The 25,321-nt window shown below is 40.3% G+C and overlaps 2 protein-coding genes and 1 long non-coding RNA gene across 7 annotated transcripts in view; 2 read left to right on the top strand and 1 right to left on the bottom strand.

The window, feature by feature from the left end:
• Nucleotides 1-5,297: 5,297 nt before the first annotated feature.
• Nucleotides 5,298-6,602, top strand: LOC310726916. The gene is made up of 3 exons (XR_014533865.1): nt 5,298-5,407; nt 6,150-6,255; nt 6,470-6,602. It is a non-coding gene; the product is annotated as an uncharacterized lncRNA (long non-coding RNA).
• A 2,768-nt stretch (nt 6,603-9,370) lies between these two features.
• On the top strand, nt 9,371-12,875 carry LOC310726868 (uncharacterized protein). 5 transcript variants are annotated; one of them, XR_014533846.1, is made up of 6 exons: nt 9,371-10,582; nt 10,683-10,787; nt 10,946-10,975; nt 11,671-11,757; nt 11,866-11,922; nt 12,237-12,559. XR_014533846.1 is itself a non-coding variant. In XM_083542911.1 (6 exons), the coding sequence occupies exons 1-6, from the start codon at nt 10,510-10,512 to the stop codon at nt 12,630-12,632; spliced, it is 456 nt and encodes a 151-aa protein (XP_083399037.1). In that variant the 5' UTR covers nt 10,473-10,509; the 3' UTR covers nt 12,633-12,875. The 5 variants fall into 5 exon arrangements, 2 of the variants coding, with proteins under 2 accessions (XP_083399037.1, XP_083399036.1); XM_083542911.1 differs by lacking the exon at nt 10,946-10,975 and adding an exon at nt 12,623-12,875 and having other exon boundaries at nt 10,473-10,582; nt 12,237-12,360; XR_014533845.1 differs by having other exon boundaries at nt 10,683-10,975.
• LOC310726884 (uncharacterized protein) overlaps nt 10,715-25,321 on the bottom strand; it is a 200,766-nt gene continuing 186,159 nt past the window's right edge. Inside the window, exon 2 of the mRNA XM_083542936.1 lies at nt 10,715-10,817. The gene's annotated coding sequence lies outside the window, so the exon portion shown is untranslated. The remainder of the gene's footprint in view (nt 10,818-25,321) is intronic.

Genomic DNA, 25,321 nt, shown 5'->3' on the forward strand with positions numbered 1-25,321 from the left:
TTACCCACAAGTATTTTACCGCCTGCACCCCCATGTACCCATCAAATCTTGCCCCACAACGCACTCATTTGCGTTGAGTTACACAGTAGTGCAGGCGCTTTGCCTTCAATGTCTATCCTATCCATCTTCACCATCATGCTTAGTAACACATATAGCTGTGCCTTCACGAGTGCAACAGTGAAAAGGAACCCCTCTCAAACAGTGTCCCGCCCCATTGCATTCCAAATGTTGTTTAAGCGACATACACCGATATTGTGGCATACTAAAAATACATATCATAACAAAAATAAACACCGATATTCGTTATGAACTGGTATACTGCCCATCTCTAACTCAGGGATAAATATCCAGAATGGCTTGATACAGTGTATGGAGTGTTGCTTTTTTTTGTAATTTTTGAAACTGTGCCTTTGTTCTGTTAATTTAATAAAACATTGTTTGTTAAAAAAAAGTTTTTGTTTTTAATTAAATAATGAGTAAAAATTAACTAGAAAAAGAAATGTAAACCCTTACACATGCTAAGTCTCAAATGTATTAGTCACTTAGACGCTTTTATACTTTTATTCAGGTTTTACATAAGGCCCATTGGCTTATATAACATTGTAATAATAAATGTCATTCAGAGCTGTATTTTTAGTAAAAAAAAAAAAAATTAATGCCCCAACCATTTTACACAAATCACTCTTAAGTAAGTTGTATTATATATTGAGCACCTAATTATGTTCTAGATTGTGTTTCTGTCTGTCACTGTTATTACAACCCACAGAATTTTGCTGGTTGTATTGTATAGTATGGGATGTGTGGTTTACATGTGTGCAGGTGTCAGTTCTAGACTTCAGTCCAGGCCTTCCCTCCACTACAGCTAAATAAAGCCATGCCCACCTCCCATAGATGATGTCTACAGACTACCGTATAAAGTCGGGTGGCTGAGCTCAGGACATCAGGAGCTCAAATGGCAGTCACTTGCTTTGTTCATTGTTTCTTTTATACTCTGTTTCTTGTTTTGTGATAATTTGGTAATCACCTACGCCTGTCCGGATCGCTATTTTGACCTGTCCCATTTTGAGCAGAATGTAAATACTTACTGTATTATTAAAGTTATAAATATACGTACATATGTGTCAGGAATCCCCCTGCCACGCCCCCATCGGAGGCTGTCATACCCCGGGATTCCCCGACGCACCTCGATCCGGCTCTCGTGCAGACAGCTTTCTGCCTAGCTGTGTCTGTCTATCTGTCTGCCTAGCTGTGTCTGTCTATCTGTCTGCCTAGCTGTGTCTATCTGTCTGCCTAGCTGTGTCTATCTGTCTGCCTAGTTGTGTCTATCTGTCTGCCTAGCTGTGTCTGTCTATCTGTCTGCCTAGCTGTGTCTATCTGTCTGCCTAGCTGTGTCTATCTGTCTGCCTAGTTGTGTCTATCTGTCTGCCTAGCTGCGTCTGTCTATCTGTCTGCCAATTGTGTCTGTCTTTCTGTCTGCCTAGCTGTGTCTATCTATCTGACTGCCTAGCTGTGTCTGTCTGCCTAGCTGTGTCTATCTGTCTGCCTAGCTGTGTCTGTATATCTGTCTGCCTATCTTTGTCTATCTGTCTGCCAATTGTGTCTGTCTTTCTGTCTGCCTAGCTGTGTCTGTCTATCTGTCTGCCTAGCTGTGTCTGTCTGCCTAGCTGTGTCTATCTATCTGTCTGCCTAGCTGTGTCTGTCTATCTGACTGCCTAGCTGTGTCTGTCTGCCTAGCTGTGTCTATCTATCTGACTGCCTAGCTGTGTCTGTCTGTCTATCTGCCTAGCTGTGTCTGTCTATCTGTCTGCCTATCTGCCTAGCTGTGTCTTTCTATCTCTCTGCCTAGCTGTGTCTGTCTATCTCTCTGCCTAGCTGTGTCTGTCTATCTGTCTGCCTAGCTGTGTCTGTCTATCTGTCTGCCTAGCTGTGTCTACCTATCTGTCTGCCTAGCTGTGTCTATCTATCTGTCTACCTAGCTGTGTCTGTCTGTCTATCTGCCTAGCTGTGTCTGTCTATCTGTCTGCCTAGCTGTGTCTACCTAACTGTCTGCCTAGCTGTGTCTATCTATCTGTCTGCCTAGCTGTGTCTGTCTATCTGTCTGCCTATCTTTGTCTATCTGCCTGCCTAGCTGCGTCTGTCTATCTGTCTGCCTAGCTGTGTCTGTCTATCTGTCTGCCTAGCTGTGTCTGTCTGCCTAGCTGTGTTTATCTATCTGTCTGCCTATCTGTGTCTATCTATCTGTCTGCCTAGCTGTGTCTGTCTATCTGACTGCCTAGCTGTGTCTGTCCGCCTAGCTGTGTCTATCCATCCGACTGCCTAGCTGTGTCTGTCTGTCTATCTGCCTAGCTGTGTCTGTCTATCTGTCTGCCTATCTGCCTAGCTGTGTCTTTCTATCTCTCTGCCTAGCTGTGTCTGTCTATCTGTCTGCCTAGCTGTGTCTGTCTATCTGTCTGCCTAGCTGTGTCTACCTATCTGTCTGCCTAGCTGTGTCTACCTATCTGTCTGCCTAGCTGTGTCTATCTATCTGTCTGCCTAGCTGTGTCTGTCTGTCTATCTGCCTAGCTGTGTCTACCTATCTGTCTGCCTAGATGTGTCTACCTATCTGTCTGCTCAGCTGTGTCTGTCTGCCTAGCTGTGTCTGTCTGCCTAGCTGTGTCTATCTGTCTGCCTAGCTGTGTCTATCTGTCTGCCTAGCTGCGTCTGTCTATCTGTCTGCCAATTGTGTCTGTCTATCTGTCTGCTTAGCTGTGTCTATCTATCTGTCTGCCTAGCTGTGTCTGTCTGCCTAGCTGTGTCTATCTATCTGTTTGCCTAGCTGTGTCTGTCTATCTGACTGCCTAGCTGTGTCTGTCTGCCTAACTGTGTCTATCTGTCTGCCTAGCTGTGTCTGTCTATCTGTCTGACTAGGTGTGTTTGTCTATCTGTCTGCCTAGCTGTATCTATCTGTCTGCCTATCTGTGTCTATCTATCTGTCTGCCTAGCTGTGTCTGTCTGTCTATCTGCCTAGCTGTGTCTGTCTATCTGTCTGCCTATCTGCCTAGCTGTGTCTGTCTATCTGTCTGCCTAGCTGTGTCTGTCTGCCTAGCTGTGTCTATCTGTCTGCCTAGCTGTGTATGTCTATCTGACTGCCTAGCTGTGTCTGACTGCCTAGCTGTGTCTGCCTAGCTGTGTATATCTGTCTGCCTAGCTGTGTATGTCTATCTGTCTGCCTAGCTGTGTCTACCTGTCTGTCTTTTGTCAATGCATTGACACCATAGACCTAGACTCCCTTGTGTTCTTCCACTGGTAACTTTTGTGACGAGACTTAAAACCCATTTTTCTGGACATTTTTCGTTCTTTTTTTCTTTCTTTCTTTCTTTCTTTCTTTCTTTCTTTCTTTCTTTCTTTCTTTCTTTCTTTCTTTCTATCTATCTATCTATCTATCTATCTATCTATCTATCTATCTATCTATCTATTTCTGTTTCTTGTTTTTTTTAACAAGTTGCAAATGCTTTGGTACGTCCATGCAAATTATTATGTACAGTTCTCTGTTTCCTAAATTATCAGTTGCTTATGTCATGTTGATCAAAATGTATTATAATGGGTCTCTGTTGAATAGTCTCACCCCCACAACATTTAGGCATTAGTTCATTAGTTCATTGCATAAGTCTTTACATGCAAAATGGTTGAACAAGTTGTCATAATATGTGAAGCATATTTCTATACATTTCCATTAGACTTTTTTCTAAATCTGTCCTGAATTAGTAAATGCCTGCAGAGGCTGTATAAGACACTCTAAAAAGATTATTTCCATGCTGCATCGCAAGAGAAGAAATTCCTTGTGATGTGGATGAGAATTTGTGGCCCAACAGACAGGAATGTCAGGAGGTGTAGGAAGACTGCACTGTAATTCCTACAGCACCGCATGTACAGTTTTCCCTAAAGAGATTGTCCTATGTTCACATTTCTAAAATCCTATGTCCTATGTCCTATGTTCACATTTGTAAACTACAATTTACAGTTGTCATCAAAACTTCCCTCCAGAGAACATCCCTTCAGAGTACACTGCATGACTAAGCAATTTGACTTGTCTTATCCGTACACAAGGACATGGCACTGACATGTTTATTGACACAGATATTTACTTTTAAAAGATGAACTAGAGATTTTGTGCAAGAGATTGGCTTTTGCAGGTAATCCATTGTGTTTTGCTATTTGTACAAATTGTTTTGAGAAATGCATTTACTGTTTTGCAAATGATTCGAGAACTTGCTTCGAGCTACTTGCTGGGGCACATGACTATTAACTAATTTAAAAATTAATTCAAAAGCCATAACCACATTGACATATTACTTAACAATTAGTTAATAGTCATGTGCCTCAACAAGTAAAGTCATAACGTAATGATACATTAGAAAAATCATTAACTAATGTTTAATTAAAGCAGACAACTGGAAGTTGAAATGCATGACTTTGACCCACTGTGGTAATTAACATATGAATTTACACTATTAGTTCATATAGTATGTTATTAAGGAATCAATACAATATTACACATTTAACTAATAACAATTTAATGATTACTTAATTTATTAATTATATAGGATGTTCATTAGTGCTGATGCAGTAATCATTAATTAATGGTTTAGTTCTTCATGAGTCATACATTAATTCATGATTATCTGCGCATTAGTTAAGCATCAATTAATGCATATTTTTGCACCCATATTGTAAAGTGTTACCATTTTTTTATTGGTCTTATGAAGTATTCTAATTTGTTGAGATGGTGAATGGGTGGGTTGGTGGGTTGTTGTTAAATGTGAGTCAAAATCATCACAATGAAAAGAACCAAAGACTTAAAGTACCTTAGTCTAGGCGCATTGAATTTATTTAATATATGAGTTCCAAAATTTGAGTTGAATTAAACAAATGAACTTTTCAATTTTTTTTTTACACAATTTACATTGATTGTTATGTCATATTATATATTTGATATTTGGATCTCATCACTTCTGTTTTGCATCAGACATAAAACATAATCAGCTTGCTCATGTCATGTAAGGGTCTAAACAAAACACTGCTGGCAACAGACTGTCTGTCAGAAGCCCAATGGAAGTTTCAAGAACTGTGTGTTCACCTGACATATTTAGTCCCCACCGTAACCAACCCCCTCCCCCCTTTCAGAAGGCTCAATGAGCCCAATGGAAGTTTCAAGAGTGTGTGTTCACCTGACATCTCAAGACCCCATTTCGCAAGTATTAAGATTAACATCACGCAGCTGCGGCCACCATTTTAGTTTATAAAAAGTTTGCTCGGATGTGGAGAGACTAATTGGAGTGCAGACGCAGGAGCTTATTCACAGCCATTTTGAGATGACAACGACATGTGAAGATCATCATTCTAATGGACACAACATGGAGAAAATAAGGTAAGACTGTTTGTTTTACAACATAAATACCATGGTAAACTTCATTTTGGCTATTTATAGTAGTACTATGAGGAGGTATATCGTAATTAAATAAGCAATTAAACCGATGCTTTTAATTAAAAGGTGATTTAGCTGTAGGTAGCAAGGACATAGATTTAGGCAGGCATAACTAACAAGCTTGTTGGTTTGCGTCTTAAATTAAGTTCGGTAAGAATTTGCTTGATTATATGATGTGATTTATAGTTTAGACAGTAATGTACATCGTCTTCACATTAATACTTAATGGACATAGCTAGTTTAACGGCTTATTTGAGGGCATTAACCTAATGACACTTTTTCTGAACGTTAATTTTACCTCAACAGATGGAAAATAATAAAAAACCGTGTCCTGTTCATAATTGAAAAGTTTAGGATTGGAGAGAGACGTTAATGATGTTGGTAATCACAAGTTCAGGCCTGCGCTACACTATCAGCACGTTATAGGAATAAGGGCTCATTAATTATTTTGTCAGTCGTCGTATTCGTGATCCAAAAGACAATAAAATCCCGTGTCGACAGAGTTCATATTTTCACTTAATTTGATGGCCATTTGCTGCATCTTGGTGAATGTCGCACCTGCTGTGTAATAGCGTGAGATTATGAGCTGGGACAGCGATGGCTTGCGGTTTGGACATTGTGTAAAAGCATGTGTACTGTTTGATGTATGTGTACAGTTACTGAGTTTATTACACCTTTCTAACAGACCAAATCAACCCAACAAAAGGATCAGCACGGAGACCAAAGACAGGTTTGAACGTCGCATCACAAGACTGAGAAACCATCATGATGAATGTGCCAGGAGACTGAAGGTAGGCCTATTTTCCTGTTGAAATTTCATGCATGGAAATTGAAGTAGCCTAAATCACTGTACTCATTTAGTCTGTATAATATTGTAGTTAAATTGTTCTTGTATTCTGTTGAGTGTCTCCTAGAAATGAATAGAAATCCAGTGGATTATATGTACAAAAACATTGCCTGCATAAACTAAATATTAATATAAAATCAAATATTAACTTATTTCAGGCTAAGGAAAGTTCAGAGGAAACACCAAGTGTTGGCCCAATCATGCCTCACCAGACCCCAGACGATCAGGTCCAATCTTCCCTCAAGCAGGACATCCTTGCCTTACAGCTGATGTGCAGCAAACAATCCTCGGTAAATTTGTGTACGTAAAAAAAAAAAGAAAATAATAAAAAAAAAAAAAGAATTTGACAACACTGTTAACCTGACCAGGAGGATTTTAATATCTTACATTTAGTTATATATATATATATATATATATATATATATATATATATATATATATATATATATATATATATATATATATATAAAAACTAAATGTAAGATATAAAAATCCTTCTGTGTATGTTCAGATGTGGTCAGGTGTGTACGTTCAGATGTGGTCAGGTGTATTCATACTGTGCACTGTACTTACTTTGAACTTAACTTACTGATTACAAAAATGTTTGCTTAAACTGAGCAACATTAGATATTAACAAATTATAAAGTCATCTTAAATATCTAACTTTAAAAAAATAGTTAGAGTATCTGGTAAGGACATATTATATTAATAATGCAATCAGTCAGTCAATTAAAGTTTTCATTGACTTAAGGAAAAAACAGAATTAACCAATGACCTTCAACATAGGCCCAATGTTACAGGCAGTGAATTCTGTCACATACTTACATAATTACAGTGTAAAGTTGCACTTTATTATTATCTGGTTGCTTCCAGGTTTTATTTTTCCTCTTTTTATTTTCCACTTGGAAATTTGTTTCAAATTTTGATGCGTAGCTGTTCATTCAAATGTCCAACATTGTTATGCAATTGTTACTTTTTGACATTGATTAAAAACTATGGACAAAGGCCCATTGTAACATCTTGATTAATCCCTCTGCTTTACTTAAATGTATCAGCTTAATTTATTTTAATAACACCTATGCGTACTTCACGGCCACTTCTTTTTTAGATTGCTCACACATCAGACTTACTGACTAATGATCTATGAAGATGTCTCCTTCCTCTTATGTCTTTATTTCTATTCTCTGTGGGCAGTTTTTGAGTCCAGTGTTGGTTAAGTTATAATGACCTTGTTACATTGTGATGCAATATATTATTCCATTTGGAAAGTTATTTCATTTACGCCACTACAGTTGCAGCTTAAAGTTGTGCTGGTATTAAAAAAATATATTTTGAAGGTAATAAAAAGGGTAGTAAAAGGTATTATATGTAACTTCTGTATACACCTTGCAGCCACTGTTGATCTGCGCATACAACATGTTTGATTTATATTCATCTCTTTTGCCAGGACCCAGACAGTGATGCAGAGACAGTAATTCTTAATTTGACCAGTTCTTCTCCATCACCAAGGGCCTGTGATGTCCCGGAGCTAAAGAGGACTGACAGTGTATTTGTAAGTAGTGCTGCAACAACAAATCGACGCGCACAGTTACAGCTCGTTCTGCCATTTGTTAGGCTATTAGCTTTTATTATCATTTTAATGGTGTATTTCGGATATCAAGTATATATATAAAACCCCTTTAAACATTTCGCAATAGTGCTTTCTTCATTGAGTTGCTCGTATATCTTAAGCTGATGTGCAAACTGCCGCAAAAGAAACTTAAATGTGCAGTGTAACATCCTGAAGATCTTGAAATGAGCTAAAAATGACGCATTCATTGCGTTTTACCATGTAATTAAAATCTTTATAAAAATCAACAAATTAATGATTTATCTCTGATCCCCCTACAATTTTTGGAATGCTACTTTTTATTAATCCCCCCCCCCCAATGATTATTTTTTTTTAATCTCGAGGAATCATTTCAGCCCTAGAATGGACGATACTCTTCTGTATTTGCAGTACACATGCCACAGTTCAGCTGTGCGCCGCAAATGCTGCCAGTCTGAAAGCACAATGGGCATGCGCTGCTCCCGCTCTCCATACTGCTTGCTTGAACAATTTTTTTTTTAAGAATGTAGTAGTTACTACTAATTAAGGCCCCTATGTTTGTAAAAGTGAAGGTGGTACAAAGTGTTTTATTGTTTATAGACTTATTTTATTTTAATCTTAGATATACTCTGAACTCCCATTCAACCCTGCATACAGAAATCCACTTTGATTATGGTGTAAAACTAAATAAATAAAATGTTTTTTTTATTTACAGCTTACCAAAAAATCCTTGGGCATCATTTCCACTTCAGATGATACAGTTAGCAGCATTGACATCAGCGAAGATGATTACGTGCCTGAATCTGAGAGCAGTTCTAAAGAGAGCCTTCCACAGCCTTCGTCCAGTCCCTCATCTCCCAATGTGACATTAAATGGGAATGTTGGTACTTCCTCATCTTCCATGAATGAAGACAAGGAATGTTCTCCAATTGAAGATAAGGAGACAATGACTCATTCAGACAATGACTGCAGTCAAGAGGTTTCAGTGATGAAACTGAAAAAGACTGCAAAAGGCCAAAGAATGTTTAACAAAAAGCAGTATTGGTTTTACTGCTCCAAACCATTCTGCAAAATGGCAAGACACTTGGCTCAAGTTCATAAGAATGAGGTGGAGGTAGCAAAGGCTCTTTCTTTTCCAAAGAGTTCTAAAGAAAGGAGGATTAATTTGGATCTTTTGAGGAATAAAGGGAACCGTGCACACAACACACATGTTCTAAAAGCTGGCAAAGGAGTGTTGGTGCCACGGCAGCAAACCACAGCTAAACAAGTGAATGTCAAGGACTACATGCACTGTTTGAATTGCCAAGGGCTGTTCAGACGAAAAGCACTTTGGAGGCATATGCAAAGGTGCAACCTGGCCAAGAAGTGCGAGGTCACAAAACAAGGTAGATCCAGAGTTTAAGCACTCTGTGCTTACGCACATCCTGTTCCTGAAGGAGTAACAAAAAAATTATGGAAACTGATCAGCGACATGAAGCAAGATGAAGTAACGCAGGCGGTTAAAAGTGATCAATGTATCATCAAATTTGGAGAACACTTGTGCAACAAAATGGGGAGCGACAAAACCAAGCACGAATACATCAGAACTAAAATGCGTGAGGCTGGAAGGCTGTTGGTGTGTGCTAGGAAATTGGGACATCTACAGAGTATTAAAGACTTTTTCATACCTGCAAACTTCTATCATGTTATCAAGGCTGTTAAAGATACCTCAGGATTCCGAGATGAAGATGAGGTCTTCACAGTTCCATCTTTGGCATTAAAACTGGGCCACAACATTAAAAAAATGTCGGATATTGCAGAATGTGAAGCAATGATCGCAGGAGAGGAAAATGATGTCCAACATGTAAAAATGTTTAAGCAAATGTATGCCACAAAATGGAATGAATGTGTGTCAGCCTCAGCCTTGAAGACGCTTCATGAAGCGAAATGGAACTCTCCAGAACTTCTCCCTTTTACTGAGGATGTTAAAAAAATGCACATGCATCTCAGCAATCAAACTAATCTGTACCAAGCAAAGCTCAAACTTGATAAAAGTCAGAAGAACTGGTCAAATCTTGCCCAAATAACTTTGTGTGAAGTAATTCTGTTCAATCGCAGGAGAGCAGGAGAAGTTTCGAAAATGAAGTTGAATTCGTATCTTCTCCGAAACACATCTGTTTTACATTCCGATGTCGCTGATGCTTTATCTGAAGTTGAGCAGAAGCTCTGTCAGCATTTCCAACGCATCGAAATTAGAGGCAAGCGAGACCGAAAGGTGCCAATACTCCTGACCCCAAGTATGATGGACTCCATGGAGCTACTTGTAAAGAATCGTCAAACATGTGGTGTACTGGATGAAAATTATTTTTTTTTTGCAAAGCCCATGACTGAGAACTCATTCTACCATGGCACAGAATGCATGAAAGGTTGCTCACCAGTGTGGAGCCAAACATCCAAAGAATCTGTCATCCACAAAGCTGCGAAAACATATTGCGACTTTATCTAAAGTGCTTAATCTGACAGATACTGAGACGGACCAGTTAGCAGATTTTCTGGGACATAAGAGTCCATAGAAAGTTTTACCGGTTGCCTGAAGGGACGTTTCAGTTAGCAAAGATCAGCAAGGTGCTGATGGCCTTTGAACAGGGCAGAGTATCAGAATTCAAGGGGAAAAACCTTGATGAAATTCACCTTGAGCCTTATGGTAAGCTCTTATATGTATTATATATTGACATTTAGTTCAGTTACAAGAAACTCTACATGGTGCATGAAGACAAATGTTTTTTTTACACGCATTTCTGCAGAGAAAGTGAACGTAGGTAGTAATAGTGATGTGTCTGAAAGTGAGGATGAAGAGAGTGAGATGCCCCAGCCGAAAAAGCGATGTCACTCCTCTTCAGCATCTACAGGTATGGTCAGCTGTGATCTGATGTGAATTCCTGGGGGATAAAGAATTCCTTATCAATGATGATAAGGAATTTTTATTATCAATGAAAAAGAATGATCGAAGATATTGATTTTGCTAGTTGTATTATAAAAATTTGTATGGCTGTCCCTGATAAAACAGGTTTGCAGCCCTCTGACTTACTATAAGCAGGTAAGGATCTTGAACTCATTCTCACTCAAGCTGTTCCACTGAATGCCTACTGGTCACGCCTCTGCACATCTCTTACCACTGTTTCATTCAGTTATTTTCATTCTCTGTTACACCACTACTGGTACCACTATTTCTACTGCAACCTGTTTCCCACCCACTTCTCATTGGTCACCTTAACTCTACATCGACACATTTTCCTCACTAGAGGTCAATGATGCCATAGAGTCTCTCTGCTCTACACTAAGCTCATGTCTGGACAAGCTGTGTCCTCTATCCATCAAACATGCATACTGATCTCAAACCTTCTTTCAGTCCTGCTGAGTTGAGAAAATATTGGCTGATTTCACTTTTCCCACTTTTATCTGAGGCTATGAAAAAAGCAGTTTTCAAACAGGTCTCTGAATTCCTCTCACAAAATGACAACCTGAATCCAAATCAGTTGTGAGAAACCTGGGTGTCATGACTCATGACTGACTGACCAGTTGTCTTTCTCAGACCACGTCAATATGCTGCCCAATTCAGACCATGGCCATCGCTATCTCTGCCTTTGACTGTTTATATAAACGATACAATATGAGAATAGATTGGTCTGGCCTTATCTTGCCTAGGACAACCTGTATTTCATATGTATTTTTTTAATTGCTTGCTTTTGGTTATGGTGTACGGTGAAAGCCTTTTTATTTTCTGTCCTTCAGACGAATCTTCGGTTGGCAGCAAGTCTTCGAGGGAGAGTGACATGCCTCAGCCAAAGAAGCGACGTCATTCCCCTTCAAAAACTACAGGTAAAGTCAAACCTGTGCTCTGAGGATGATCTTGAACAGTCATCATTATTGATGCATTTGCTTACAGTGCCCCAAAATGTTGAAGTGTTTATTTGCTTTATCTTCCAGAAGAACTTTTATTTGGCGACAAGTCGGTAAAGGAGAAGGAGTTGCCTTCAAAGTCAGGTAAAGAGTCAGGACCGCACCGTTCAGAACTGAGTTGCCTAGTTAGTTATTGCGACTTTACATTAAAGTGGTCTCTAATAAGACTTCAAATGTACAGTATTTTTGAAAGTGACATATGGCGACCTAGCCAGCAGCTGCATTGAATGGAGTCTAGTTTCCTGCTGATGTACTGAATATTAAAGTATTCTAGGCCTCAGTAGTAATGGTCTGGTACTACTTGGTATTGGTTGCTGGTGTACTCTACACTCAGCTTTTTAAAGTGAGGTGAAAGATTGTCTCTTTGAAAGTTGAGGTAAAATTATTTACATTTTTAGGTGTGTCAAAAAACCAAAAGAGGAAATGGACTAAAGATGAGGTGAAGGCAGTGGAGAACAAACTTCTACATTTCTTCACATCTGGCAGGGTACCAGGGAAAAGAGAGTGTGAAGACTGCATCAGGTCAGCTCCGGTATTGCTCCAGAATAGAACCTGGGAAGCCGTGAAATTTTACATAAAGAACCGAATCACAGCACTCAAGAGGGAGTGTGAGAAAAGAAAATAAAGGTGTTCATGGAAAAGTTTGGCACTCCTTGTTCACATTTGTCCATCCACACCCATGTTTCACCTTTGCTATGACAAATAAAGTTGTCAGAACGAACTTTGCCAAAGAATCATTTATTTGAATACAATTTAGTAGAATTGTAATGTATTTGCAGTACAGTTGTGTTTAGAGGTAGCAGGGAGCACCTGCTGACCTGTGTTTAAATGCTGATTTAAGAAGTTTGAGGTGAGGTCCCCATTGGTAACCTTTTAAACACGCACAGTGAAGTCATTAATTAGCATATCAAAACATTACATCACAGGTCCCCAGGAGGGTCTTCAACCTGACTGGGTCCCCAGCAGTAAGTAAAATGTCAGGTCAGTCTTCTGGAGGTCAGACTCATGTTTACAAGTGATGGCCGTTATAACAGCTGTAAACTGACTGTGGATCAGTTTTTGTCTTGTCTGTAGACCACTCACAAAGGGTGGTTCCCACCAGGCTGCATTTTGTCATGTGTCCCCACCCAGTTGCAAAAACAGGTGTGTGTGTGTGTGTGTTTGTTTTCCAGGTGGTGTCTCTTCGCGTCAGCCTTTCCCGCTACGCACCTTCTGTTCCCGGATTCCTCGCTTACTTCCCCAGCGCACCTCGGATTTCCGCTGCCTCCGCGTTGCGTTTCCTCCACGCCTCACCGCGGATATTACACAAAGAACTGCCTTTTGCCGGTTTTATCCCGCTCTGCGGGTGTTTTGTTTTGGTTCTGCCTGTTTCGTTTAATAAAGACGCTGGCTTCTATTTCTGCCTCCGCCTCAATCTTCGCCGCGTGACATGTGTTGTCTTGTTTACCGGTAGTAGGGGTGTGGCTGCCATTAGTGTTTGTTGTGGGTTTCTTCCCTGTCTTTGGTGAGGGAGTTTAAGGAAGTTGTTTCTCTTTCTTATTGTGAAAATAGTATTTTTGTTTATTTTGGCCTTGGTGGAGCTGTTCTATACAAATCTCAATATAATCCCGTTTTTAGATACCCAAAAATGTGTTCTATTCATTATCTCTCACAATACCAGATACAATCACATTGACCTTACAGCCACCAAATTTTCCAAATAGATTTTCCAAATAGCCCATTGTCATAAAAATATGAAGCAGCAAGCTCACTAGTTTGTTACTTGAAACAGTTTTCAAATCCATTTTTTACTTTACAAAAATTATGCAAATGTCGGCATCCGAAAGGACTTACAGACAGCTTGATTGACAAGCGTTTTGAGCTTGAGTGGAGGAGTAATGAACAAAAGTAACTTTTTATTTTGTATTTTTTTTTCCACAATGAAATTTCTTTTTGTAAAATGCGTATAGAAATCTCATAGAAAAATATTAAAAGCAAACACACTATGATAGTTATTAATGGGTTACCCTGAATTTGTTGTACATGCATGAATGTGAACCTGGTTGTTTCATTAGGTACATATTGTTATGCTCATGATACACTGCTTTGAATGTATTGAGTTTGTTCTTAGTTAAAAAAAAAAAAAACATTTATTTTAAACATTGTTTTCCTTAAAAGCACATGCAGTCATGTGCACGTGGTCATGGACAAATAGGAAGTAGCAAGTACACTAGTTGCTATGTAAAAGTTTCTGTACACATTTGTTATGTAAATTTGGTCAGAAAACTGTAAGCTTATGCATTACAAATGCATAAGCTTTAACAAATGCATTAGTTTGTTAAAGTGTTTTGTGAAAACAAAAATTGTTAAAGTATGGCACCTGCTGTAAACTGTTTCCTAGTAAAAAGGATTTATTACATATTTGCTGCCTCTGTAGTCGTCTTTTGAAGGTCATTGAAGCAAGGAAAGGAAAAACAGGGCTGATAACATCCAGTAGTAGTAACTTGACTAAATGGGATCCATTAAAAGTAATAACATATAGGCTTAACATCAAGGATTAAATTTAAGATATCATGATTAATTGACTTCAACAAAAAACATTAATTCAAGTTAAAAATAAATATTTAAATCATGTTTAATCAACATCATCTTTTCATGGTAAATGAACACCAATGTGTTGAGCTTGTTTAACATAATCCAGTTTTGTTAAGATAATGTGGTGTAATCGAGTAGAATCACTGTCCACGATTGAATCATCTTTAACCAAAGTGATATTTTTTGAGTGCATGCAACTGCACAGGAAACCTGGGCTAACCCGGGCTTTAGTGCATATACCTGGAGACATGAAATTGGCAGTTTGTTCGGAACTCCCAGTGAATGGAGTTTTGTTTATTTTAAGGAATGATATTGTAGGGAATAGAATATTTTTCTTACCCGAAGTGGTGGCTGATCCTGTGAAGAACACTCCTGATATAGCCGTTCAGTATTAGCCATTAAGTATTTCCTCCCTGTGTATTAACACGTGCCCAGCAAAAGAAGCATTCTAGATTTGTCCGAAACGTTTACATGTCAGGAAAAACTGTTTGTGGATAAAGTCCTTCATCCTGTTCATATTGTGCATCCCAAGAGTGACAAGAGAAATCTCATTCCACTGTTGAGCTCCATATATTATGTGCTGATTTAATGACTGCTCAAAAAGGAAATCTGTCTTTTGAACTTTTTTTGAGCCTCTTCTTCTTGTTTCAGCTGCTACCGTTAGGGGTCGCCACAGTGGATCATCTGTCTCCATACTACTCTGTCCTCTACATCAGCCTCTTTTAAAAGAACTACCTGCATGTCTTCTCTCACCATATCCATAAACCTCCTCCTTGGCCATCCTCTTTCCCTCCTTCCCAGCAGCTCCATCCTTAGCATTCTCCTACTGATATACCCCATGTCCCTCCTCTTCACATGTCCAAACCATCTCTTTTGTGCCTTCCTTAATTTGTCTCCAAAACATCCTACATGCACTGTCCCTCTAATAAACTCGTTTCTAATTCTGTCCATTTTCATCACTCCCAGTGAGTATCTTCAGCTCTGCTACCTCGAGCTCCACCTTTTAGTCTTTTAGTCAATGCCACTGTCTCTAAACCATACAACAGAACAGGTCCCACCACAGTCCTATGAACTTTTCCTCTTACTCTTTGCAGATACCCTTCTATCATAAATCATTCCTGCAACTCTTCTCCACCCACTCCAACCTGCTTGCACTATTTTCTTCACTTCTCAAACACACTTTCCATTACTTGGCACTGTTGACCCCAGACACTTAAACTCCTCCACATTCACCACCTCTTCTCCCTGCAACTGCACCACTCCACTGCCATCTCATTCACACACATGTACTCTGTCTTACTCCTACTCAGAGGTGGCGAAAGTACACACATCCTTTACTTAAGTAGAAGTACAGATACTCATATTTTAAAATACTCGGGTAAAAGTTGAAGTACTGACTATACCTTTTTACTTAAGTGAAAGTAAAGAAGTCTTGGCTCTGACATGTACTCAAGTAAAAAGTAGTTATTACTTCTACCTGTTTAAGCTGTTAACTGGACCTCACATCATATTAATATAAGATAGATAGATAGATAGATAGATAGATAGATAGATAGATAGATAGATAGATAGATAGATAGATAGATAGATAGATAGATAGATAGATAGATAGATAGATAGATAGATAGATAGAACTTTATTGTCATTGCATAGTACAGGTACACAGCAACAAAATGCAGTTTGGCATCTACAAGAAGTGCACAAAGTAGCAATCGTGCAGATAAATATGTAGCATATTTCCAGCATGTGATATATATGTAAGCATATGTACAGTAATTAAATATAAAGGCTATAACAGTGCAGAGACGTGTGGACATCATTAAGAGCCTTTGCTATGTTTCCACACGGACAGTTAATGAGGTGATACCGGAGAAACTGCACCTCTTCAAGTCAAGTCAAGAAGATTTTATATATAATTTTACATATATAACATTTTACAGATTTGAATGATGTATTGTTTTTTTCTGTACGATCAGTAAGTACAGTAATTTAAGTTTGTTTCGCCATTATGAGGGAAAACCCACAAAATGACACCCAGAGGTTTAATTGTGTAAAACATGCCGGGTATGGTGTTTGATTTGAGACTTGGCGCAGAAATAAAACAAAAGTTTACTGAATAAAAATGTTTTTCGGTGGAGTTTATTTATTTATTTTATATCTAAGTAAAGAAGGGACGTCTTAAATAAGTGTATGTTTTGCTGGAGGTTTTAATTTCGCCTCTTTTATATTGAGTTATTTATTTACTTTTTTTTTCCATAAAAATGGTATAAACAGAAATGTGCGCTGAATTGATAGCACGTTAATAACATTTAGTGCTGTTTAAAATAGTTTAAATTTTGACAGCCATATATATATATATGATGCTGGATCTATGATGATCACAAATTGTTCTGTATTGTTAAAAGATTTATGACCAAACTTTTGATGTCACCCATATGAGGATGGGTTCCCCTTTGAGTCTGGTTCCTCTCAAGGTTTCTTCCTCATATCATCTAAGGGAGTTTTTCCTTGCCACTGTCGCCACGGCTGCTCATCAGGGACAAACGCACACCATTCACCTTCACTGTTGTTTTCTGTAAAGCTGCTTTGAGACAATGTCTGTTGTGAAAAGCGCTATACAAATAAACTTGACTTGACTTGACTTGACTATATATATATATATATATATAAATTATTATACAAAACGAATTAAAAATGTTGTTACCTAATGAATGTGTCCAGGCTGAAGATCCACATACAGAACACAAGCAGAGAAAAGATGATGATGATCAGGAATGTGTCTGTTCTCAGTCCTGTTTACATCACTGACTCCCTCTGTCTCATCCACATTAGCCCCAAACTTCTAACTGCCTTCTGCCTGCTGAATCTTAGCTTCGTAAAGAGTGAGAGTCAGGACTTTATACACCAGCGGATTGAAAAAGATGTGCAGTAACAGGAAAATCGGTTGTTCGGCTGAAATCAGCGCGCAGTGAAAAGAACAATTTAATATTTCACCAAATCAATGAATTAAAACTTGACTAACGAGCCTGTTTTGAAAATGAAAGTAGTAAAAAGTACAGATATTTGTGTAAAAATTTAATGAGTAAAAGTAAAAAGTTTCTGAAAAATAAAGTGGAGTAAAGTACTGATGCCGAAAAAATCTACTTAAGTACAGTAACGAAGTATTTGTACTCCGTTACTTCCCACCTCTGCTCCTACTGACTTTCATCCCCTTCTCTCCAGCACTTACATCCACCTCTCCAGGCTCTTCTTAACCTGCTCCCTTTTCTCACCACAAATCACAATATCATCTGCAAACATAATAGTCAACAGAGACACCTGTCTGACCTCATCTGTCAACCTGTCCATCACCACTGCAAACAGGAAAGGGCTCAGAGCCGATCCTTGATGCAATCCAACCTTCACCCTGAACCAGTCTGTCGTTCCTATTGCACATTTTACTGCTGTCACACTGTCCTCATACATGTCCGGCACCACCCTCACATACTTCTCTGCCATACCAGACTTCCTCATACAATACCACAACTCCTCTCTTGGCACCCTGTCGTACGCTTTCTCTAAATCTACAAACACAAAATGCAACTCCTTCTGACCTTCTCTATGCTTCTCCATTAACATTCTCAAAGCAAATATTACACCTGTAGTGCTCTTCCTCAGCATGAAACCATACTGTTGCCCAAAGATGGCCACCTCTTCTCTCAGCCTGGATTCCACTACTCTTTCCCATAACTTCATGGTACCAGCACACTTCTCCATTCTTCAGGCATCCTCTCACCTTTCAGAATCTTGTTGAACAATCTGGTTAAAAACTCCACTGCCATCTCTCCTAAACATCTCCATACTTCTACTAGTATGTCTTCTACTGGTATGTTTCAACTCCTCATCCTCTTAATAGCTGCTCTCACTTCCTCCTTACTAATCCTATCCACTTCATGCTTCAACCTCTCCACATCATCCAACCCTCCCTCTCTCAGTGTCCTCCTTCATCAGCTGATCAAAATCTATCCTCCACCTTCCCAACACACTCTTCGCACTAGTCAACACATTTCCATCTACATCCTTTATTTCTTTAACTTGTAGCACATCCTTCCCAGCTCGATCCCTCTGCCTGGCCAATCAGTACAAATACTTTTCTCCGTTAGAGTCCAACTTCTCATAGAGCTTTTCATACGCCTTTTCTCTTGCTTTTGCCACATCCCTCTTCACCTGCTGCCACATCATCTTGTACTCCTGTCTACATTCAGTCTCCATGTCTGATTTTCCTATCTCTCATCTTTTTCCAGATGTCACATCAAGTACCTTTCTAGCTGTCTCTCTTATTACTTCTGCAGCAGTTGCCCAATCATCCAGGACCTCTTCACCACCACCGAGCCAGTGTCTGACCTCTACCCTGAATCTCACACTAGGGTCTTCCTCCTTCAGTTTCCACCATCTTACTCTTCACTCTTTAGTCTTTTTCTTTACCTACAATGCCATCCTACCGACCACCATCTGATGCTGTCTAGTTACACTGTCGCCTGCCAACACCTTACATTCTTCAATCTCTTTCAGGTTGGATCTCCTGCATAGAATTTAGTCCTCCTGTGTGCACCTTTCTCTAATCCTATATGTCACCCTTTGCTCCTCCTTCTTCCTAAAATTGTGAAAGAGTTGTGAAAGAGTTGTGAAATTGTGAAAGAGTTGTGGATCCAAGTTGCGGATGTTTTTGTTTTGCTATTTTGGCCTTGGTCCACCCTGAAGTTTATGCCAATACTGTTCTATACATATCTCAATATAACCGAGTTTTTAGATACCCCAGTGTTTGTGTTCCATTCTTAATCTTTCATAATACCAAATACACTCACATCCACCTTACATCCACTACCCTGTGCCTTTAAATCATGCAGTGCGGCCCAAACCTAGATTGGGACATAACAGTGTACTAAATGCAGTGGTGGGCATTTGGTACCTGGGCCTTCAGTTGGGACATTCTTAATGTTCTTAACTTAATCCACCTCTTAATACCACCACTATCATGTCGCATTAATGGAAACAATCAATACTATACAAAAATGTTATTGTTACGCATTACAGATAGAGAGGCTTTTCACATATGGAGGGTGAATACCATTTTACTGAAGCAAGAAACCCAGTTAAGACTCAAAGCCTCTATACTACAACTGCAACTGTGCCACTTACATCATCTGGATCAGTTCAGAATCAACATTTTTCTAATAACATAACAAAAACATTAAAATGTAAATTCAATTCAACCTACTCACCAAAGATGCAGACTCATAATTTGCACCGCTCCTCAGAGGCTAATCCAGTGGTACCGCTCGTATTCACTGGTCTGGAAGTGGCGAACAAACCCTTTCCCGGGCTGAGACAAGCTAGCTAGCTTCGGGGTTGGCCGACCTCCTCACTATGTCTAGCTTTTCTTCAAAATGGATTTTTAAATATGTCCGAGACCAAATCAATTTCTCTTCCCCCGTAGGCATAAAAAAGTGTAACTCAGATGTATTAATGTGTGTAGCACTCTAAAGACTTGTTTTGCCAGTCAAACTAGGCTGTAAGAGTTTCCCTCTGACCAACCAATCAGAGGAGAGAAAAATGCTGACGATATTGTTACAGGCCGGGGTGGCCTTCCCTCCCCTTCACAACGTACCACCTCGAGGAGTTACCCAGAGACACCAACAGACCAGACAAGGTAATTAATATCAAAAACTTGTATTTTATTTAGTTAAAATAAGTCCAATCTCAAACTAAAATCCACCGACTGATCCTCCTCTCTCTTCTACCGGGTGGCGTGGGAAGTTCGCACAACGATCCCTCTTCAGACGGACAGAAGCAAACGATGAAGCAGACACTGGTAAGGGTTCAGACAACAGTTCCTCTTCGGCCGGAAGTAAGTAATGGAACAAGCACCGATAAGGATTCGCACAGCAACTCCTCTTCGGCCAAAGATGAGTAATGGAGCAGACACAGGTGAGGATCCGCACAGCAGCTCCTCTTCAACCGGAGATACGGGTTGCGGCAGGCACTGGTAGGAAATTGACAACAAGGGAAAGGGTTACTCTTCTCACAGGACAGCATCAATCATTTGAGTGTCACCTCTTTTTGGGATAGGGGGGAAGGATCGGGCAGGGGGTCATCTGACGCAATACAATAGTCCGTCGTAGATGGCAACCGGGGAGCTCTCCACGGGACGCACCCACTAGCTGGGGGCCACTCCCCTTCCACAAGCAACGGCCGTTGAAATACAGCGGCGGACAGTAACTTCCTCACAGAACAGTGATGGCCGCCTCCCTTGGCAGAGAACAATTTCTCTAAATTCACAGGACAACCGTGGTGAGTACAGGATTTGACAATCAACAACTAGATTTTCTTACCACAGGGCAGTAATGGCAGCATGCAATAGCAGAGGGCAATCTCTCTATGTTCACAGAACCACAGTGATGAGTACAGGTTTCAACGGTCAACAACTGGGTCTTCTTTCCACAGGGCAGTAGTAGCAACATTCAATGGCGAAGGACAGTTTCTCTAGGTTCACAGAACAACAGTGGTGAGTACAGGATTCGACAGTCAACAACTGGGTCTTCTTACCACAGAACAGCGATGCATAGATCTCTCATAAATCCTCTTCAACTCGGACAGAATGGAGCTGCATTCCTGTACAGCATATGCTCAACACACAGCAGTTAATTAATTTCAGTTTGACCTTCAGAGCCCACAAGTAGCCAACTGGGGAACGGGCAGACACAAAATTACAGTTTCCACACCAGTGCACAAGTCAGTCACTTCAAATGATCACACGTGTTCACTTCACATTAGGCACTGCAACTCACATCAACTCACAGTGAATAGGGTCTCTTCTCGTGGTCCCTGCCGACTCTCTCCGCTCAACTGACAAACTGTACATCCAAGCTGTGTAGGTGGTCGACACTGCTCTCCAGCTCTTCCTTCTCTGCATACAGTCTTTCCCCTCCTTTAACGATCTGCCCTCTCATGTACTGCTAGACGGGCTCAACAGATCAACAACCAAAGATTTCGCTCCAAAGTTTTCTTCTCCTGCTGCACATCAACCGGATCCTTTTATAATCCCCCTCACAAATCCATATCCCTCGTGGCCCAATCTCTGCTCATTGCCCAGCTGCCACTCATTCCCTCATTAGCAAGCTCTGTCAGCCTGTTTACAAGGAAAAAACCCGGAACTGTTCTGGTGTTACAGTGGTGTTACATTAAACTCGCTCCCACTGGAAACAAGAACGGGGAGGAACAGTTCCGCTAATTTGTCACCCCGTGACAATATTCTGGAAGTTAATATACATGTTGGAGAATAAAGTGGAGGTTCACCACGTGAGTTGTACATGACGGTGTACTGCGTGATTATTGAGAAAGCACACACATTTTAATACATGGTGTCAGAAGTGAACCTAACGATTAGAGAGTTACAGAGAACCGTGGGCATAAAACAAACTGCATGATGGCTGTTGCAGCAGTGCAGATATCGCATCCAGAACTGTTTGATTTCTCAGTTTCAGCGGATTTTCCGAGAGGGATCAGACGGTTCAAGCGCTTTCTTCTAGCGTCTTGGATTGAGTGAAAAGCCTGAGAAATACCAGATCAACTCCTTGTTATATGCCATGGGGGACGAAGCAGATGATATCTTTGCTCTATTACAGCTGGGTGAGTCTGACAGAAAGACATATCTCTCCAATGTGATTGTGTCGGCAAACACAACGTCATATTTGAACGGGCTCAGTTTCATTGGAAATGCCAAAACAATGGTGAAAATGTTGAGGCTTTCATAACAGCAGTACACAAGCTGACAGAACACTGTAATTTCGGGGCATTAAAAGAAGAATTTATCCGAGACAGAATAGTTGTGGGCATCAGAGACAGAAGACTGTCAGAACGTTTACAACTAGACCGAGAGCTAACGTTAGCCAAAGCTATCCAAACAGTGCGCCAAAACAAAAAGGTCAAGAAACAACAAGAGATGTTACACGGAACAGACACACCAGTCACTCACAGTTTAAATATGGATGCAATCAGAGGTCATGCTTCAAGCAATAAAACGGTCCAGTATAAGAGACAGGACAGATATTTGGATGATAAAAGGAAACAAAAATCTATACAAAGAGACTGTGGTAGATGTGGACTGGGAAAGAAACATTCATGGAAAGACTGCCCGGCAAAAGATGCACAGTGCCGAAAATGTAAGAAAAAGGGCCACTACGCAGGTGTGTGTCGGACGTACAAACTGGACTCTGTTTCACAACAAGATAGAGAATCCTCAGGGGGTGAGGATTATGCTTTTCTTTGAGAACTGTCAACAGGGAATGTTACAGAGTGGACCGAGACTGTCACTGTGAATGGAATTCCTAGCCATTTTAAACTGGACACAGGAGCAGCTGTGTCTGCGATTCCAGAAGATATCTTCAAAGCAAATAAGTTTGGTGAGCTGAAAGCAGCACCAAAAATATTTAATGGCCCAGGGCACAACGTTCTGGATGTTAAAGGATGTTTCCCGTGCGTGCTGAGTGCTGAAGGTCAAAGCAGCATTCAGGAAGTGTATGTTGTAAACAAACTCACAAAATCTCTTCTCGGTCTTCCCACAATTGAGGCCTTAAATCTCATTCACAGAATAGAGACAGTCACACAACAGGACTGCGACTACATTAGAGCATTTCCATCAGTGTTCAGTGGCCTAGGACTGCTAAAAGAAAAAGGCATAGGCGCCGTGTTGTCACAGAAACAAAAAGACGGAACATGGAGGCCAGTAACATACTGTCAGGCGAGAATGGAGGCGGAAGCCAAAGTGAAAGCAAACCGAGTTTATTTAAACCAAAAGGCAGTGCGAACACAAATACCTGTGTGAGCAGGGATAATCCAGAGAACAGAGTCCAAGTCCGAGTCAAACGGCATGTAGCGGAGCTGAGCATACGCGAACACACCGGCACACACGCGGATGGGCATGAACATGCAATAACGGACAGGGAGAGTGGGTGAGTGAGCAGTTTATATAGGAGCTTGGGGAGAGTGAATAACAAGCTCCCGGTGTGCGTGATTTGAGCTGAGAGCTTGGGAGCCCACGGAAGCAATGACAGCCACTGAAAGGGGGCGTGGCAGGTGGATTCCTGACACATACATATCCAGGAGTCTAACAGACACAGAGAAGCGCTATGCGCAAAATTGAAAAGGAAGCGCTAGCAGTGACATAGGCATGTAAGAGACTGGTTTCATATATACAAGGTCTGCACTTCACATTGCTCACGGACCATAAACTCCTTATACCACTGCTGGGAAGCAGAGGACTTGACGAACTCCCAGCCGGAATTCTCAGATTTCGCCTTCGCTTGCTGCGCTTCAGTTTTGATATTGAGCACGTTCCAGGGAAAAACCTTATCACAGCAGACACACTCTCACAGGCACCACTGGAGGTGGGTCCATCACAGACAGACTTACAGCTAGAAACGGATGTAAATGTCTTTGTGGATACGACTGTGTCGTCCTTCCCTGTAACTGACAACAAACTGGAGCTGATTAAACAAGCTCAAGCTGAAGACGTCACCTGCAGAAAGGTAAAAGTACAATGCTAAAAGGTAAAAGCACACTCCTAAACTTTGTAATAGTCTTCCTGACAGTGTTCGGGGCTCAGACACACTCTCCCAGTTTAAGTGTAGATTAAAATCTTATCTTTTTAGCAAAGCCTACACATAACATACGTCTCACATCATAACCTTGTGCTCCAGAACATATGATCACATGCACATTATCAACTTGTGCTGTTAATATCATGAACAGCAGCTACGCTAATTCCTCTCCACTGCTTCTCTTTCTCTCCCCATCCCGAAGCATCCTGAGGTTTGGCCAGCTCGAGTCACGTCCCACCTCATAAAGATTATGGACCTTTGAAGAAGTAGATGCCGAACTCGCAAACATCCGTAGCATCTAGGGACGTACCAGTGCCAATTGGATCACACTAGATGTGTGGAGTTTTGACATTGGACCTCCTGAAGTGTTTAAAGTCTCTGGCATTTAGAAGCTGGTGCTGGATCTGTGATAATCACAAATGTTGAGCTCAGTAGCTCCTAGTTTTATATCCATAAAGACTGTATAAAACTGTAGAAAGAACATTACTTATAATCTTATAGTCCAGTACTCATGTTAGTTCTCTCTCTCCAGTGTTCTGTATTGTTGAAAGATTTGTGATCAAACTCTTGATGTCTTGATGATGGGTTTCCCTTTTGAGTCTGGTTCCTCTCAAGGTTTCTTCCTCATTACATCTAAGTTTTTCCTTGCAACAGTCGCCACGGCTTGCTCATCTGGAAACTGAAAAAGCGATGTTGCGGAGTACCATGAAACATCTTCGACCCATTGGAGGCATTTCTAGAGTAGGCCAGGTTTACAAGCCCCCAGAAAGACTTAATTTATAGTATAATTGTGTCTGTGGACTACTACAATTCCAGTAAAAAAAAATCAAAATAAATAAATAAATAAATAAATAAATAAAAAGAAAAGGGGAAAAACGGGAATGTTAATGAGGATTTCATATAGAGAAGTTTACAGTGTTGAAAAAAGAACGTGTTACAATGTGTTGGAAGGGAAAATGTTAATATGTGTGGTATTAATTAAAAAAATGCATTGCTTAGCTAAAAGGGGGAGGTGTAGCAATAGGGACTGCATTACCCATAATGCACGGGAGAGCGGGGAGTGATGATTTATGTGGTGGGGATGGAAGTTAATATACATGTTGGAGAATAAAGTGGAGGTTCACCACGTGAGTTGTACATGACGGTGTACTGCGTGATTATTGGGAAAGCACACACATTATAATACATTAGCCTTTGCCACAGATTTTGGGACTCACAGCTAAAAATGCGCTACCTAACTTTAAATGTTAACAGTTCCTGACAAAATGTAC

This window comes from Silurus aristotelis (genome assembly GCF_946808225.1).
Source record: "Silurus aristotelis genome assembly, chromosome: 5".
In the NCBI taxonomy this organism is placed as follows: Eukaryota; Metazoa; Chordata; class Actinopteri; order Siluriformes; family Siluridae; genus Silurus; species Silurus aristotelis.